Below are 18,061 nucleotides of genomic sequence, written 5' to 3' on the forward strand. Positions count from 1 at the left end.
AAGTGATACAAGGAACTGTGAATACATCTGTGTGTCAGCTGGGTCGAACCCCGATTTTTCGCAAGTGGAAATCACAAACATATGGTTTTTTGAGGTACTTCCGTGTACCTCATCCATTCATTTTGTCAATGCCACATTAGCATCTCATCTACTTTCATAATCTTTGATGAGCTCAATGTTATAGGAGACATTAGCTCAATCTATTTTCATCTGTGTGTTACAAAAATTCTGTGAATGGGTTTTTTTCTAAATATTTTTGTAATACAACTTTGAATGTTGATTTATGTTTGTAAAATTTAAGCACAATTGTCGGTGGTTATTTTGCATACTAAATATATATATATAAAATTTAAATAACTTGTTTTTGCATTGTTTAGTCATTAGCTCATTACATTAACTCGTTTCTTAGAAAATATTTTATAGTTATTTATTATAAAACTGATACTACACTATATCGTAATTTCTTCATTAAATAAAGCATTATTTAAACAAAACTTGACAAAAAATAAAAATAAAATCATATTTATACACCTTGCATTTATTGATTTTTATTGTTTGGTATTAGCAATGTTTTGTACCAAAATGTATTGGACATAAAGCAAATTTAACTAAAGATAGTGTGGCTTGTTTTATAAATGCAATTCTTAATGAAGATAGTACGTGTATGTTTTTTAATATGTAAATGCTCGTTTGATTATTTAATTTTTACAGTTTTGAGTAGATCAGTCCTTTGCCATATTATTATTAAAATCTTTGTTGTAAACATAGGGTTTGTAACACAGTTAAAATTTTGAGCAAAAATAAACTACTAAGAAACATTTTTTAGTGTATTCACTTAATAATACACTATATTTTAAAGAAAAAAATTTACAAAGAAATAAAACCATTATCACTGAAATCTCCACTATCTCCAGTTTTAGAAATAGATGTGACCTAAGTGTATATTGCTATAATGGATAACACAAGTGTACTGGCAGGACAGCAGCTGGTACTGTTGTGACTGAGGGTAGTTCCACCGGCCAGGCACTTTCTCACGTGACCCCGCTGCGCGATTACTTCCTGCGAGAGATCAACTACGCGCGCGTGAAGCGCCCGCCCGGCGACAGCTCGTTCCTCCTGGTGCAGCGCTTCGGGGAGCTGATGCGCAAGCTGTGGAACCCTCGCAACTTCAAGGCGCACGTCTCGCCGCACGAGATGCTCCAGGCCGTGGTGCTGTGGAGCAGGAAGAAGTTCCAGTTCACCGAGCAAGGTGCCGTTCCCCCCCACGTTCGTGTTTCTGACAGTGCGTTAATGCTCCGCCTCGCACGCAGAGGTGGTTCGTTAGGCCTGTGCAAAGTTCCCACCACGCGAATAAATCAAAGTTCTTTTCAGTATTCGATTTGACTTCGCCAGAAAATGATCTATTCATTTTATTTGAAGTTTCGGTTGTGATGCAAAGCTTGACATCTGATGTGAAGCTTCGCATTTGTTGCAAAACTTTAAAACTTTGGAAGCCTAAGATTCCATCATGAATTTTATGTATATATATTTTGGTGTTGTATATGTTTTGCTTTTTTAAAGTTGGTTTCTAGTAAAAATCAAAAAGTGGCACTCTGTTTTTCTTTTATAAATGCTCAGTATTAATATTATGCAGGGTTATTTAATATTTTTTATTGAATTATATATAGGGCCTAATTGATTAATCACTTAAATCAGTTCAAACATTACAAACGTCAAATGATAATTTTTTTTTAACTTCAGTCTTGTATTTTATAAAATAATTACAATACAGCTACACTGAGAACAATATTTAAAATTTTATTCAACTTCACAAATATTTAAAACATTAATTTTTATATTCACTTCACATCAAAAAGTCTTGTTTGCACTGGTATACTGGTCATTAATATTAATTAAGAGATCATCCTGAATTTGTTGTTGGTCACAAGTTTTCGTACCTGATACTGTTATGATTTTTTAGAAATGAAAGTCACGAAAGTGATTTTAATAATGTATAATATTTAATAACCTCCTGTAGACAAAATTTGAGCTAAAACATGAACTGCAAGAGCCCTGTCTTAATAAATATATATGAATAATCCTAAAATATAACTAGGTAATAACAAAAAAATTTAATAACTAACATGTCATTTGAGGCAGATCCTACCTGAAGACCAAGCCATTTTTCATGATGTTACTTTCAAACAAGAACCACATTATGCATTATGAAGAGAAGGACATGGCTATAAAACAAAGTGTATGAAAAATAATACTTGCAGGTTTTTTCTAATTTTTTTACATTTGAACACAAGCCAATGTCTCCAATAATTGTTTAATCTTTTAATTTTATAGCTATGTTCCTCTTTTTGCGATGCATAGTGCCATTTTTGGTTGAAAATGATATTGTGATAAAACGCTATATTGTACCGAATAGTATCTAACTCATAAAAAACATGTTAAAAATTGAAACAGTTTTTACATTAGCTATTTTCTGTATGGATGTATGTATATACTAAGTTGTAATAAAGCTCAATCTAAAAACTAGGCATTGTGAAAGTAACTCAAAAGTTGAAACTTTTCATTTAAAATTTAACAATATTTTTGAGTTATATATTTATTTACAATATTATAATGCATTTCAATTACACGTGTATTCTTATTTATAGTCATGATTAATAAGATATCAGTTGTAATTGTGTAGCATATAAGGGCTTTGGTTGGTAACCCACCCCCAGCATGCTCCGCTCGACAGTGGCTCGCTCTTCTGCCTATCTCTGTCCACTCACCGCAGTCCTCGACAACTGCCTCTCGCCACTCACCCATGCTGCCCCGAACTGTCGCTACTGTCGCCCCGACATGCGTCACTCTCGCTGATATCGCTACCAAAGAGAGACTTCCCCGGTAGCCGCCGGAGATTCTCTGATTAAATTATGCTTATTGATTCAATATTCAAGTGGTTTGTAGCTCACGATAGTCTTGTCAGTATGACCTGGAGTGTGTCTGTGAGGCGGGTGATGTGGACACTCAGAGAGACTGTTCACGCTTGAGTGATATACGTTTCTTCTTCTCAGTCATGCAGCAAACCGTAAGTTGTACTTTGAATGGTGGGTTGAAAATAAAAAATTTTTAATTTGTGCATAATCAAGATGGTGGCCATTAAGGTTTCACATTGATGTGTGCTACAAATACTACAGTAACTTCCTATTAATGAAGACCTATTTAAATAAATTTTTTGTGTAGTAAATTTCAAAAAAATTACAACTGCATTTTTAAATACATACAATATTACCATTTTAATAAAATTTCCCTGTTTATAAATCAAAAACTTATTAACAGGGATTTACTATAGTTTTGTATCGGCAAATTGTGTCGTGAATTGGTTGGATAAACAACCACTGTAGCCCCAGAAGTATGAGCCAGTATGAGAGAGAGTGTGTGTGTAGGAGACCCGGTGGAGTTCCTGTCGTGGTTCCTGAACGCGCTTCACCTGGCCCTGAACGGCTCCAAGAAGCCGGGCTCCAGCATCGTGTACCGCGCGTTCCTGGGCCACATGCGCATCTACACGCGCAAGATCCCGCCCATCGAGCTGGAGGACCAGCAGAAGGCCGCCCTGCTGCGGATGGACGAGTACCAGGAGAGCATGGCGGAGTCCCCCTTCCTCTACCTCACGTGCGACCTGCCGCCGCCGCCCCTCTTCAAGGACGAGTTCCGCGAGAACATCATCCCGCAGGTGCTGGACGTGGCTCTCGCTCACTCGCCTCGGGGGTCAGAGTTTGGCTCCCGGCCAAGTGAGGGCAGCGTGGCAGACATTCTCCGAGCACTTCCATTTGCCCACGCTTAATTTATTACCTCATTGCTCCGTTATCATTCCATCACCCTTTTATCACTCGTAATATCACCTCATTCATTCATTTTTATTTACAGGAATTATTTACTCTTTACTTTCATGCTGGCAGCCTTAATTAAAATGCTCAAGTAGGCTGTTTACTGGTCTTTTCTTGTTCTAATTTAGTACTACATTTTCTGCCAAAGCATTGCATATAAAATTTTTGCACTTACATAAAAACAGCATAATTTGGCATCACAATTTTTCATATTGATTTTTTTTAAGTGTAAATGACAAATAATAATTATTTTTTTTTTTTTAAATAAAGAAACCAAATTTCAGAAATGGCAGTTTGTTCCTGATGCCATAACTGCAACCGTATGTTTCACGGGATAAACTATTCAGTTGACTTTAAATGGTGAATAGTTTGAACTATAGACTGTGATGTATAAATAAACTGGAGTTTCTTACTCTTTTTATCCATTAAGTAAACATGAAGGATAGTAAACATTTTTGTAAAGGGATCAATATAAATTAGGGGCAAACATTTGCTTCATTGTCTCAGTTTATTTGTTGTTGTAAATAAATATGGATGGGTCAGAAAAAAGTCACTAATTTTCATCTGCTATCTTTTAGACTGATATACACTGTTTTATCAACTTATCTTTAATATTTTACACTACTGTTTCACGTGACTGTAGAGAAATAACTTTGAATATTTGTTTTGTGTTTGAAATGTAGAGTTAGTTCATGTTTTGGATTATGCAATCACGTTAAAAATCTAAACTAGATATTTTTTATTGCAAAAATGTTGATATTAGACAAACTTGCAAGCTAGTATGTCAAATATTTATACACAATTTAATTTTCGTTACCTATTTAAAAGTGTTAGAATTCAAAGTTGAATTCAGTACCAATGATAAACTATGTATTCATATTTGAAAACGTGATGGTTCCCACAGACCTACTTTTGGTATTGCCTAATGTGATTTGTTTGAAACTGTTTCAGTTTTTACACCTGTGTTTATCTCTTGGAAAAATTTTATTTGCAAATTTTTTGCATGTATATTTATCAAAATACTCTCATTGATGAGTGGTTGTTGGTGCGGTATATCAGGATGTCCACATTCTGTAAAGCCAGGGAAATTACTTTAAAATCTGGAAATGTCATGGAAATTACTCAGTGATAGTAATTTGAGGGGGAAATGTCATGCTCTATGTCATCACCTGGACTTTGAACACATTTTTTTTTCCAGATGATGTTTTAGTGCATAGTCATACACTGTAAAAGGGCATATGCAAGTTTCGGTTTGAACTAGACCAGCTATAGGGATGGTGGAGGCTGAATTATCTTTATTTCTTTCAGAAAATTGTAAAATAGGTAAACTATTTTTTAAAAATATCATCAGGGAAATTTGTAATTTTGGTAATGGAAAGTCATGGAAAAGTCAGGGAAATTATTCAACATTTTTGTGGATCCTGAATATGCACATCTTAGTTTTGCAGATATATAATATAATTTATCTTTGCAGTAGTTCTGTACAGTGTGAATGTCTATAGAAATAGCTGTATTATTTTAGACCCGAGCAAGGAAAATTGTGGTTGAGTTTAAAATAAACTTTATGCTACCAAGAATATATACCAGTATTATTAGTGTCTTTGAATTTTAATGTCTTGAAAAGCGACTGAAGTCATCCTTTATAACTTGACATTATGTAACGTAATCACTGTATTTGACTTAGTACTTACTAAGATACCTAAACATTTCCTGTGTTTAGTGAAGCATTTTATAATATTTAAAAAATTTTAATGTATGCAGTCTGTTTTTCCAGAATGTATTCTTAAAACATGCCCATTTTATTTATTTAAAAGATTAATATATACAGTAGAACCCCGATTTAACGAAGTGCTATGGTTACCGAAAATGTTTACTCTAAATCGATGTTTCGTTAAATCTGATTTACCGATTTTCAATGACCCCCGCACTCATAATCGCGTCCCTACGTTTCCATATCGTAGACAGGGTCGACGCTGATATCTTGTGCTGCCGTGCTATCTCAGACTTCGTCAACTTTACATCTTCAACGTCTTTTAATCTCGCTTGTACGGCCCCCGGTTCGTAACTAGGCCTACACCTCGGTCGTACATACAGATTTTCAGAAACCGTGAAAAATGAAGCATAAAATAAAAAAAAGTTTAAAAATATGTAAAGTGTAAGAAATACGTTAAAGTTTATTAAAATACAGTCGCAACCTGCAGCGTTTATAACAAATACGAGCTACATACACATTGCGTCACAGTAAAAAATTAAAAATAAAAAAAAAATGGCCGCAAATTCATGGAAAATTTCCGTCAATAGCGCGCCGTACGCGGAGAAAGGTCATTGTACTCGGTCAGCTGCTGTTACGGCGCGGCGTAGCCGCCGGCTGACTCTCTTTGTTCGCTGAGCTGCGCAGCACTTACACAAAACGTATTCCAAAAACTAGAACACCGCGCACAAAGCTCTTACTGAGAATAATAGAGCTGTAGAAAACCGTATGTATTCGGTACTGAGTAACAGGTGCGCCATCTAGTAACGAGTAACGAAATGTTACACACGGCTGCATCTCGTTACTCGCATTTTTCGTATGTTTTACGCATGCGCGCGCATATTCGATGAATTTGTGTTACAAAGAACGATGTTTGTTTATTAAGTAAAGTATAATTTGGAAATTCGTCGTCAAAGTTTTTTTACTGTTATTAAAGGTATTGTGTGTGTAGACAAAGTTTGAGATTGGAACAGATACAACGTAAGAAAGTATTGTTTACAAATTAGAAATATGTTTTTTATTATCGCGTATTTTCACGTTTTTTGTTCTTATCTTAAAAGAGATAGTATAAAAAAGCCGCTCTAATGAGATTTAATTGTTTCTTGGTTAACAAAAACTGTTAATTATCAAATATTGTTAATTGTTTATATTCTATTTATTATTATTATTTACGCGACATCATACTGTACGCGTACGCAATACGACTCAATTCGTTGCTGCAACATAACATAGCATGTTATGCGGTATCAGAAGTAACGAGTAATGTAACGTGATACGATAGTAACGAGTACTAATTGTTAATAGTAACGATTACATACGGGGACGCTTTTTTTCGTTACTTTTACACCTCTAGAGAATAATGATAATGGCGTATTGGTGTGACGTGGTCACAAGTTGAAAAAACCTGGAGGATGGAAAAGGGAATATTGATTATTGGCTAGCACTGTTACTATGCGGACGTATTTGGAAGATAACGTGGTGAGTCAAGCCAGGGATGGAGAAGGTGGAGGGGGATGCGGACAAAGAAACCCTTCATGACGTCATGTGTCGCGGACAGTCTATCTATCCAGGCGCGCGCAATGGCACGCACCTACGCAATTCAGTTACAGCACCCGGAGTTTTTAAGTAATTTGAACAATTTTTTTTTAATTTTTTCGTATTTGGACAGATGATGCAAAGGCACATATTAATATATAGTACCTCCATTCTATTACTGACACCACATAGTGTAATTTTTAATAAGATTCCATTACTATTTACTTTCATCTTTTGGAAATCTATATTATTATTTTAATAAATTGGTATTTTTTGATGGTTCCTGAAAACCTTTACGTTAAATCGCTGTTTTCGTTAAATCTGTGTTCGCAAAATCGGGGTTCTACTGTATAACAATTTGTATTACATGTACGTGGTATGTAGCTGAAGTGGTATTATTTTATTTAATAAACTTTTTTTTAAAATCACCTATAGGTCAACCTGTATACTCTTCTTCAAAAGTTCAATGGTCAAGCAGAGAAAGAGTACAAAACCTATAAGGAAAATTTCATGAAGAGGTTTGAAATCATCAAACTTCCACCATATTTGATTCTCTATGTTAAGGTAAGAAAACAGAAAATTTTAGTTCATAAGTTTATTTTTATTATTATTATTATTTTTTGTTTTAGTACAGATTTTTAGTTAAGCTTTTGGTTTGTGCATTTCCAAAACACTCACAAATAATTTTATTTATATTCTAAATTACATAATAAACAATTAACCTTGTCAATCTGCCAAAATTTATTAGTGTTTCTCTTATAAACAATATCTTATTTTCTTGGTAAGGTTAAACTATGTTAGTCTGATGCCACCTGCTAGGCAGAATAACATTCTTATTCCCCCCCCCCCCCCGCCCACCCCCCTAAATTTGGCTTTGCTTGAATTATTTAAAATCATTAAATATGAGCCTTATTTATTTGTAGAATATTCTTACGTACTTAACATACAGTATCTGTGTGCTTATGTAGTTGAAGCACCACTATGTGACATCAGTCTTGATTTAGCAGTGCCAAGTTAAAACAGCTTGGTGTTAGAATTGAGTTAACTGTCTCAACACATACTAACTGTTCAGATAGTTTGTGTGCTTTGATTGTGTGAATGTTAGTAAATTTTTCTTTGACTCATGAGGTCTGGTTTTTTTTTTCTCCAGAGATTTACGAAAAATACATTCTTCACCGAAAAGAATCCTACGATTGTGAACTTTCCAGTCAAGTAAGTTACGGTATGGCATGTTCGCCATATTAGTTTTTTTTTCCTTTGACATAAAACCTGCAGGATCCCCATAGCAAATACCTTATGCTATCTAACTTAAAATTATTGTCGGTTCATCCCGGTTGTGGATGCTGCCTATTTTGTTCAGAAAAGTTTTCAATATCCATTAATTTGTAGAATTAATTTGTAGAATAACCATGCTTACACACATGGCAGGGTTATTACTACTGGAAAAGAGTGTGGTACTATATTCTGTTTCACGCTTAGATTACAGTACAGAGTAAATGGCGAACACTGTTGCCAGATTGGTACTACCTGGATCGTTAAGATTAAAGTCTTATTTTAAATACCATCATTAATAATAATAATAATAATAATAATTTCTAATATATTTTTTAATATTACTATTTCTTGATTTTTCCAAGACCACAAAATATTGTCTACTGACAGTATTATTACAGTTGTGGACATTCTGACAGAAAAAAAAATTAAATGCTAAACTCATATTATTATTTCACAGGAGATATATTTGTTACGATCAGTCACTATTAATAACAAGGTATTCCATGGAAGTACGTGCAATGCTGAAAAGAGCCAAACTTCTTGAAATTAAATGATATAAAAAGTTGACAAAAATGGTTGAAACAAAGATGAAATTATCAGATGATTCTCTTGATGAAATAAACCAGGAAAATATATTGCCACTATTCTCATTCCAAATTTTACCTTACCAATTACAATTTTTCTGACATATTAAACAAGTTTTCATTGTATTAAAAAGTTTTGTCTGCAACTTTTGCGCTCTATGGCGTGCATTGGGCATTAGAGCACAACAAAACAAGGACAGCGCTAATGGCAGAAATTGTTCATTGGAAAGAGAAAGTAAATACCCAGTAAAATGCATACTGCAATCTAAGGTTAAGATGTGCTATAGTAGATTAAATTATTGACTATGACTAGGGCCTGGAAAATTTCGGTGTTTTCAGTATGCAAAAAGCGGTACTTTCAAATTAGAAAAGCGGTGGTTTAAAGTCGGTATTTTCGTTATGCAATGGAAATTTTACCGGTATTTTAAATGTTGACTAAATTGTGCAGTTATTGAATATAATAGTTTACATATTTAATAAACAATCCATGTATACTAGGAATAGGCTAATATGCATAATAACAGCCAATTAAATCCAAAACAGTTACACAAAACAGACACGTTGCTATAGATGTTTGCAACTACAAATTTTCTTTTTTTTTTTTGGCTGCCAATGCCACATGCTTAGCCGACTTTAGGTGTTTGTCAATGAAATCTTTTCTATCCCATGAAACTTTACAGTTGCAAAATTTGCACATCACTGTGCTATTGTCAGTACAATAAAACCCATGTTTCTGATACTGATATGCTCGTATTTAATGGAGTTGAGGAACACGGGGTTGCCACTTGAACAAACCCCAGCGCACAAATGAGAAGAAACTTAGTGTGAACTATACCCAAGATCAATTTTGAGCATCAAAACCATACACGAACACGGCTTATGTAAAAATAAGGTAATTATGCTGAAACACAAGACTTGGGTTAAAGGATACTTTAACCTTGTGTGGATCAAGTAGAAAACATTCGGCTATAAACGAAAGAAATAAGAACAATGCTATCCTGAAATGCTGTGACATGTTTTTGGAGTAGATAATCACAGCGACAGACCGACAGGATGCGCTCCTGCCCTTGCCGTCAGCGATGTTTATTTTGACAGCTCAAGCAATTATCTTTTCCACGTCCCGAGAAAAAAAACACGCTGACAGTTTCTCACGCAGAAGGTTGAAATAAGGGAGGGAATGTGTTGAATTGTTAGTTGGATGAGGTGGGGGGGGGGGGGGGGGGGTAATTGTTTTTACATGGTTTGTGGCTCTGGGAGGGATGAGCCTTGAAGAATTAGCAGGGGATGGGAGAGGTAAGCGTCGCGTCACGTCACGTATGACGTCAAGCCGCCGGGCGGGTAAGATAACATGACAGCTGAGACGGCTTTTCGTGCGATAGTGGAGGCGCCGAGCTCGTCTAGACACTGCCGCGTGGACAGTCTAGAGGGGTGGTATCTATTTCTAGACGTCTTTTGTATGCCTGGCTGCTTACAGTACAGCTCTCGCCAAGATAAACTTGAACACATAGAGCCCAACAAAGTGTAACCGACTTGTTTTTCAGCCGATTTTACTCAAATTTTCGACCTTCTCTGCTTAAATTTGTCATGTTTTCTCAAAAAACGGTCATATAAACGGAATGGACGCATCAGAGGAGGCTCGCATCGGCGGGATTCTACTGTAATGGTACTTTTCGGGGATATATTCGCAGTGTAATATAGAAATGTTGTGGTTTTCGTGAATGTACTTACTTTTCGCGTTTTCATGCGAAATTCGCGCGAATTTTCGCAAAATTCGCGATCGCGAAAAATTCCAGGCCCTAACTATGACATACTTCTTTCATGCAGTGTACATCATGATTCTAATGATGTGCTTTTTCAGAAATGTAGATTTTGGTGACATTCTCACGCCAAGAATAAAGGAGCAGCACAAGAACACTACTTACGACCTCGTGGCCAACATTGTTCACGACGGAGAGCCGATGAAGGGGACTTACAGAGTGCATGTTCTCCATAAAGTTAGTGCACTGCAGTCATTTGTTTGCTAGTCTAGGTGTTTGGCAGCCGTTCAGGAATAATGGAAAACACTTATTGCTGTCATTCACTTGAAACATGTTGATAAGTGAACTTAACATTTTGGTTTTGACCTTGAGTTGAACTTTAACTGTCTGGCATAGGGAATTAATAAAATACAAGTGAAACCTAGTGATACAAATTTGGACTGATCAGAGTTTGCCTACTTTTTAAATGTGAAGGCTGTACAAGGCAGTTCAGTAGAAAATGTGATTATTCATGCTTAAATTTCTAAATATGCTTTGATTACAAATTCATTACTTTCTTACTATTTTAGTACAGTCAAGAGTATATATTTAGATATTAATGTTTTTATCAAAATTCATACTCTTTTCCAACCATCTTACAGATGAAATAATTTTTGTTTTTGTTTCAAATGTATTTTCAGCCAGTTTATGTATTGTCTGCATTGTCATGTTCACTTGAGCCTGGTATTTTAGAATTAGTATTAAACTTTTCTGAAACATTGCTACAATTATCTTTTTTCATGCAAAAATTATTTTAACTGTGCTTCATTAAATAATATTCAAAACGTATAAACTACACAAATGTTGTTTACTGTTTGCCTAGCTCAAAATAATGATGCATGAGAAGACGGGAAGTGAAAAATTATTAAAATGGTCAGCGAGCAATGAATAAACTTGAAAGAGTATCATAGATACTGTAAATGTTCCAATGCATTTTGATGTTTTCCAAGCTAAATTTTTGGCACATGCAGTTTTACATGCTGAGCATTAACACAATATTAGCTTGGTAATAGGCCTGTGCGAATAGTGTTTTTTGGATGCGAAGCGAATATCGAATCGAATACTAAAAATATTCGCGAAGCCGAATCGAATTGCGAATATGTATATTTCTTGACAAGGCAATATTACACTTAAATTATTAAATACTGGATTAATAGGTAATAGTAAGGCTTTGATTCAAAGTTTAATCTGTATTATATTTTTAATAGTAACAAAGCAAAGTAATAAACAAAAAATTGAATTCTAAAAATTACAATGAATAAAGCAAATCATATTTTTATGCAGTTACATTAGAACTACAATGGTGCTTTGTATTTTAGGCAGTTAAGTAAAAAAAAATTAACTACCGTATTTACTCGCATATAGGTCGCGGCAATTTTACCAGATTTGATGGGGAAAAAATTAAGTGCGACCTATATGTGAAGAAAAATTTTTTAAAAATTTTTGAGGAATTTTTTTGCAATATTTTGCTTTAAAATGCGAAAAAGAAGTTTATATAGGTCTAGGCAAATTTATTTACAATGTGCACATACAGCGAAACCCCTTATTTACGTTACCGTTATTTACGTTTTCCCGTTATTTGCACTATATTCTTCAGGTCCCGTTTAGTTCCCATTTAGTCCAATATAATACTTTCACGCAAATTACGACTCAAAAATCGAATCCATCCCGCTATTTACGTCACGTAACAACCATAAACAACCAGAAAATACCGTGGGTACTTTAAGAGTAGATAAGATTAGCTAGTAGGCCTAAAAACATCGTGAAAAACATAACATTTATAGTCGGCAATGAACATTTTAAATCGCAAAATATACATATTTTATAACATGAAAAGTTGCTTTTATTTCTAAACATATAATAATTTAAGCCTAGGCGTGTAAAAGTCCGAGTAATTATAGCAGCAGACAATCTAAAATGCACGAGGGAAAAACGTAAACTCACGAATGTATAAACCTGGCTGATTGTTCATTTCTGATACTGTATTTATGCCACAACTTAGCCGAAATACTGGTACGAGACAAACTTCACAAGATAAAATGAGCGGAGTCTTGGTAACTGTTTTATACGTATTTTATAATTTCGGAAGTATTGTACAGTTGACGCATATTTTTTAAACTAACAATTTATTTCTGGGGATCGTAATTAATTAATTATTGGTATCAAGACATCAAGATGGACATAAACTTGAACGTGTCACGGCAGCGAGAAAACTGGTGCGTATACCAATAAACTGGTATTAGAACTGGTCAAAACTGGTACACGGGAGGTGGAGCTTATATTTTTTTTCCGTTAAGCTCGCATCTATTGGCTGGCTGCTGATGCAAGGTCACGAGTCTGGGCGGAGCGTTGAGTGAGTTATACTGCGCATGCGCAGCTCAGACAACAGAGAGAGCCAGCCGGCGGCTACGCCGCGCCGAAACAACAGCTGATCGAGTACAGTGACCTTTCTCGGCGCACGGCGCGGTAATGAATTACCGGTGCGACCTATATGGGGGGAATCTTAAATACCAAATTCAAGACCTCAAATTATGGGTGCGACCTATCTGTGATGGCGACCTATATGCGAGTAAATACGGTATCTAAAGATTTGTTATTATAGTTAAACATACCAAATGTCATTGTTCAACATATCAAATGTCATTTTAAATTTGCCTTCAAAAACACCAAATGTTCAACATGTTGAGGGAGAAGGCATTCCCTTCTACTGGTAACAACATTACCTGCCACTGAAAACAGTCGTTCAGAACTCACTTGAGTGGCAGGAATCCCTAAATATTTTGAAGCTACAACAGACAAGTTTGGATATTTGTTACTTCCTTGATTTCTCCACCAACCCAGTGGATCGTAACTTCTTGGAAGACGCGGTTCACTGAGATAATTTCAAATTTCGTCTTCTTTCTGGATAGTGGCTGGTTGGTTGGGCAGTGAGTCAAGTGCAGCCCACAAAACAGATTTTTCTTCCTTAGATTTTACAATCACCTTTTCATTTGCTTCTTTTGGTAAAATTTTTAATTCAGTACCAAGAATACTTTCTGCCTCAACATCAGACATCAGCATGCCCTTAAATCTAGGGTCTACTAGCATTGCAATGCAACTGACTTGCTCCTTCTTGAAATTTGGAAATCTTGACTTCAAGTTTTTGCACAATGCTTTGGCAAACAAAATACCATCTTTCTGCTGTTGTGCATGGCTTTCTAGGTTGGATGTTAGACAGTGGAGAATTGGTATTATCATTGATGTGGTTGGATAACTTTCGCCACTCATTTCTTCTATTGCTTCAGCTAATGGTTGTAGCACCTCAACAATACTTTCTGCTTGTTTCCATTCCGATGATGACAACATTTCTGTATTTCCACTGTTGGCATGTTCTGCGACCAAGGCAGCTTTTATTTGTAACAGCCGCTTTAACAGAGAAATTCAGAGCTCCAACGTGTGTCTACATTTTGTATTACCTCAAGCTGAGGCATATTTAGTTGTGCCTGGAGTTTGTGTAGTCGTTTTCTAGCCGAACTACTCCTTCTGTAGTGAGCAACAATACCTCTAGCCTTGCTCAGTAGAGTTTTCACACCAGGACAATCCTTTTTACTGTCTTCAATGGCTATTTGGAGGGTGTGGGCAAAGCAATATCGTGAACGTTCATGAAACAGTGAAGAGAAAGCCAGCTTAAAATTGGCTGCATTGTCTGTAATGGAAAATATGGGAACAGTACATGTTTTCGTACATATTCCCCACTCTGACAAAAGAGACTTGATCGTTGTGCTGATATTAACACTCGTGTGGGACTCTTGCAACACAACAGTGTTCAGTGCAAATGAAACGTAGGTAAAATCTGGTTGCAGGTAATGACACGTCAGGCTGACATAACTGTCAGTGGACCGAGATGTCCAACTATCTGATGTCAGAGACAGAGCTGATATTCTAGGCAAATCATTCGACAACTGGGACTTAAGCGTTTCTTTGGTTTCATTGTACAAAGCTGGTATGTAGTGTTCTGAAAACGTTGTTCTGGAGGGCACTTGGTAAGTGGGCGCTATGTACTTGTTGCCAAGTAACTCCCTGAAACCTTTGCCTTCAACAAAGTCATAAGGCAGCATCTCAGAAGCCAACATTTTTGCAATTTGTTTAGTGATGCTTTGTGCAGCAGGGTTACCTGGTTGCATTTTTTTGTGTTTGTTAACAAAATCGGAAATTTTTGGTTGTGTTAGGCCTACTTGAAGATTTTTTGATGTTTGAGACATCTCTGAATTTTTGCATTCCTGTAACTTCGCATACAGCATCTTGTGTTTGTTTTGCAAATAGTTTTGCAGTGTAGTAGTAGTACCTAAAAAAAAAAAAATTAAATAACCATTTTCATAAAATTATATTAATTATTTTTAATGTTGCATACCTAACCTAACCATCCGTTCACAATCCACACCAATTCACAGTATTTTTTATGTAGCTCACCTAGCCTAGGCAATTATTTATGGGAGGGGTGAAAACAAAAAATAAAATATGTAAAAAAAAAAAAAATAATTTTGCTAGTGTTCCTTCATTGTCCCACAAAGCATCTTAAATGCTACAAACCAAACTCAACCATTCATATGACTTTATATGTTAAATGTCGCAAACTTAACCTAACAAACAATTCAAACAAATTTACAGAGTTTTAAATGTAGCCTTCCCAAAAATTTTACATTATTTTTACTGTAGCCATACAAACCTAACCAACCATTAAAACGATAAATTACCAGGAAACTACTTAAACTATTGCAATTCCATTATACAGAATTAGAAAAAATGTAAGCTAGAAAAAATACATTTAGAAATTTTTGATTACTTTTGTTTTGATTTGCCCCTCTCATCAGTAACTATCCTAACATAATCTAATCATTCCAATAATTGAAACCATTTTATTGTATTATAAATAAAGCTAACCTAACTGTTCAAATGGTTGACTGTAAGTATTGCAGTGTTGTTTCACAGAATCATTAAATATGGTGAGAGGTATTTAACAATACCTTTTTTTTAATTTATATTTAATTGTTTTCAAAAGAACATATTATATTCTATAAAATTATCCATTTTAAATTAAACGAAACGTCTCTGTATGTTATGATAATATACTATAAAATATTTTATTATTTGCATTTCTTAGTCGGAAATGGTAACGAACACAAAATAAAAGTTTTTTTTTTGCACAATCTTGTTTTGAAAGGCAGAAGGATTATTGAAACCTCTAAATAAAGTGCGGTTATGTCCTCACAATATCATTTGCGTCTTTACTCCTAAAATTAAACAAGTTTATTTTATAGTTAAGTTCAAACAGATATTTACATATAAAAAGAAAGATTATATAATTTCAAAAGTATTGAATACTACTTCCGTGAAAAACAAAAAGCAGATGTATGCTAGTAGACATAATTTTCTTTATACAATTTCTTTGGACTTGGGTAGTGTGAATAAACTTGCCTCGTGGCGTCGAGAAGATTTTATTGCAATCGTTGCACATTGCCGCCGAACTTCCCGATTCGGTGAAATAATCCCAAATAAGGCTTGTTCTTTTACGCTTTAAACAAAAACCCGGTGATTCGTCACAACTTCGGCTTCAACTAGCCATTTTACGTGGTAAAGAGAATGCTTACTCTATGTCGTCATAACCTCACAGCTCACACCTCACGACTGAAAACAAAGTAGCAACTATGGCCGTGGCTGCAACTGGAGATTGTCGATGTTCATTTGTTCAATACAATCGATTTACGTGGCCATTATTATTCGTATTCGTAGCGTGTTTGATGATTTGCAGGAAAAACTAAGGCTGTATTGGGACTCACTGAGCTAGCACTTTCTCGCACGACGGTATTTACCGACGGTTTTATTTTTTAAAAAAAAAAGCTTTGCATGGCATGCGAAGCTTCGCATCACGTTCGAAGCTTCAAATGAAACGAATAGCAAATTACTGGCGAAGCCAAATCGAATATCGAAACAAGCTTCGATTCGATTCGCAAAGTTGAAGCTTCGCACAGGCCTACTTGGTAATCCCTGAATATTCTCTTATTGGCTGTATAAATTTTATCTGAAGGTAATATTAAGGCGTAGTGTAACGACTAACTTAAAATTTAATAGCATTTCAGTGTCAGGTTGAAAAGAGTTTATTTTAATGTTACAAATAGAAACCCTACATAAAAGTTTTGAACTGAAATGCAACTGCAAAAATGTGTTTTAATTTACTTATTTTACATTTTACATTTGAAAAAGTTTATTATATTTTTACTAACAACATTTTCTTACATAATTTTTCAAGTGAAGTATATTTAATGACCTATTTCATAGGAATCTAAATATGCACTGTATAATGCAGTTTGTACCATGACAATGATTCCAAACCCTGATGAATGTACAGTATTTTTGATTGTGCCACCATTGAAGTTATCCTAATACTATAAGTTTTGCTTGAAAATCTACGAGAAATCATAATTTCTTTTATCTGTACTAGAACTGTACTAAGTAATTGCATGCAACATGCTATACAGTAAATAGGGAGACTCTTTTAAGGTAAATGAAATGACCAGATTTTATCGTAGCTCATTTTGGTTAAAAAAAAAAAACACTAAGAAAACTTGTGTTTAAAGTTATAATAGGTAAATCTTAAGGTTAGTTTTGCAAAAATTTAAATCATAATTGTAACTAGCTATACGTATATCATTTTGCATTTACGTGAACATAATAGGACTGGCTGTTCAACACTATTACTGTTAAAACTGAATATGGTGTAGACTTGGCGTGACCATTGGTTGTAGATCTATATACTATATAGTAAAAGATCCTGTGTGTCTTTTCAGGGCAGTGGCAAGTGGTACGAGATGCAGGATCTTCATGTGACGGACATCCTTCCACAGATGATCACCCTCACTGAGGCATACATACAGGCATGTTCATTCTTTTATAAATGAAGTGATGGGTTGATTACACAACTTCTCAAAACCAAATGGGTATGTAATTTTGTTCCTGAAAATGTTTCTTGAATCTGAGCTCAAGAGTCAGGAATAAAATACACTAACCCCTCAAAGTAACACTGTTTGATTTGCACTTGTTTTGAAGTTGATGACACCAATAAATTGCAGCATGATTTAAAGAAGTGTGGTTTTAGATTTAGATTCAAAGAAGTACTTTTTTTTTTTACGTGAATTTTTATTTCTGTGCGCACAAAATTACAACAGCTCTTGTGTAACATTAAATACAGTAGAATCTCGTTATAAAGTACATCAATAAAGC

General features: G+C 35.0%; 1 protein-coding gene across 1 annotated transcript in view; it reads left to right on the top strand.

The window, feature by feature from the left end:
- Nucleotides 1-18,061, top strand: part of LOC134527969 (ubiquitin carboxyl-terminal hydrolase 39) — a 57,926-nt gene that overhangs the window by 12,432 nt on the left and 27,433 nt on the right. The window contains exons 5-10 of the mRNA XM_063361078.1: nt 1,024-1,249; nt 3,423-3,709; nt 7,585-7,713; nt 8,300-8,361; nt 10,867-11,002; nt 17,629-17,715. Coding sequence (XP_063217148.1) covers nt 1,024-1,249; nt 3,423-3,709; nt 7,585-7,713; nt 8,300-8,361; nt 10,867-11,002; nt 17,629-17,715 — 927 coding nt within the window. The remainder of the gene's footprint in view (nt 1-1,023; nt 1,250-3,422; nt 3,710-7,584; nt 7,714-8,299; nt 8,362-10,866; nt 11,003-17,628; nt 17,716-18,061) is intronic.

This window comes from Bacillus rossius, chromosome 1 (genome assembly GCF_032445375.1).
Source record: "Bacillus rossius redtenbacheri isolate Brsri chromosome 1, Brsri_v3, whole genome shotgun sequence".
Classification (NCBI taxonomy): Eukaryota; Metazoa; Arthropoda; class Insecta; order Phasmatodea; family Bacillidae; genus Bacillus; species Bacillus rossius.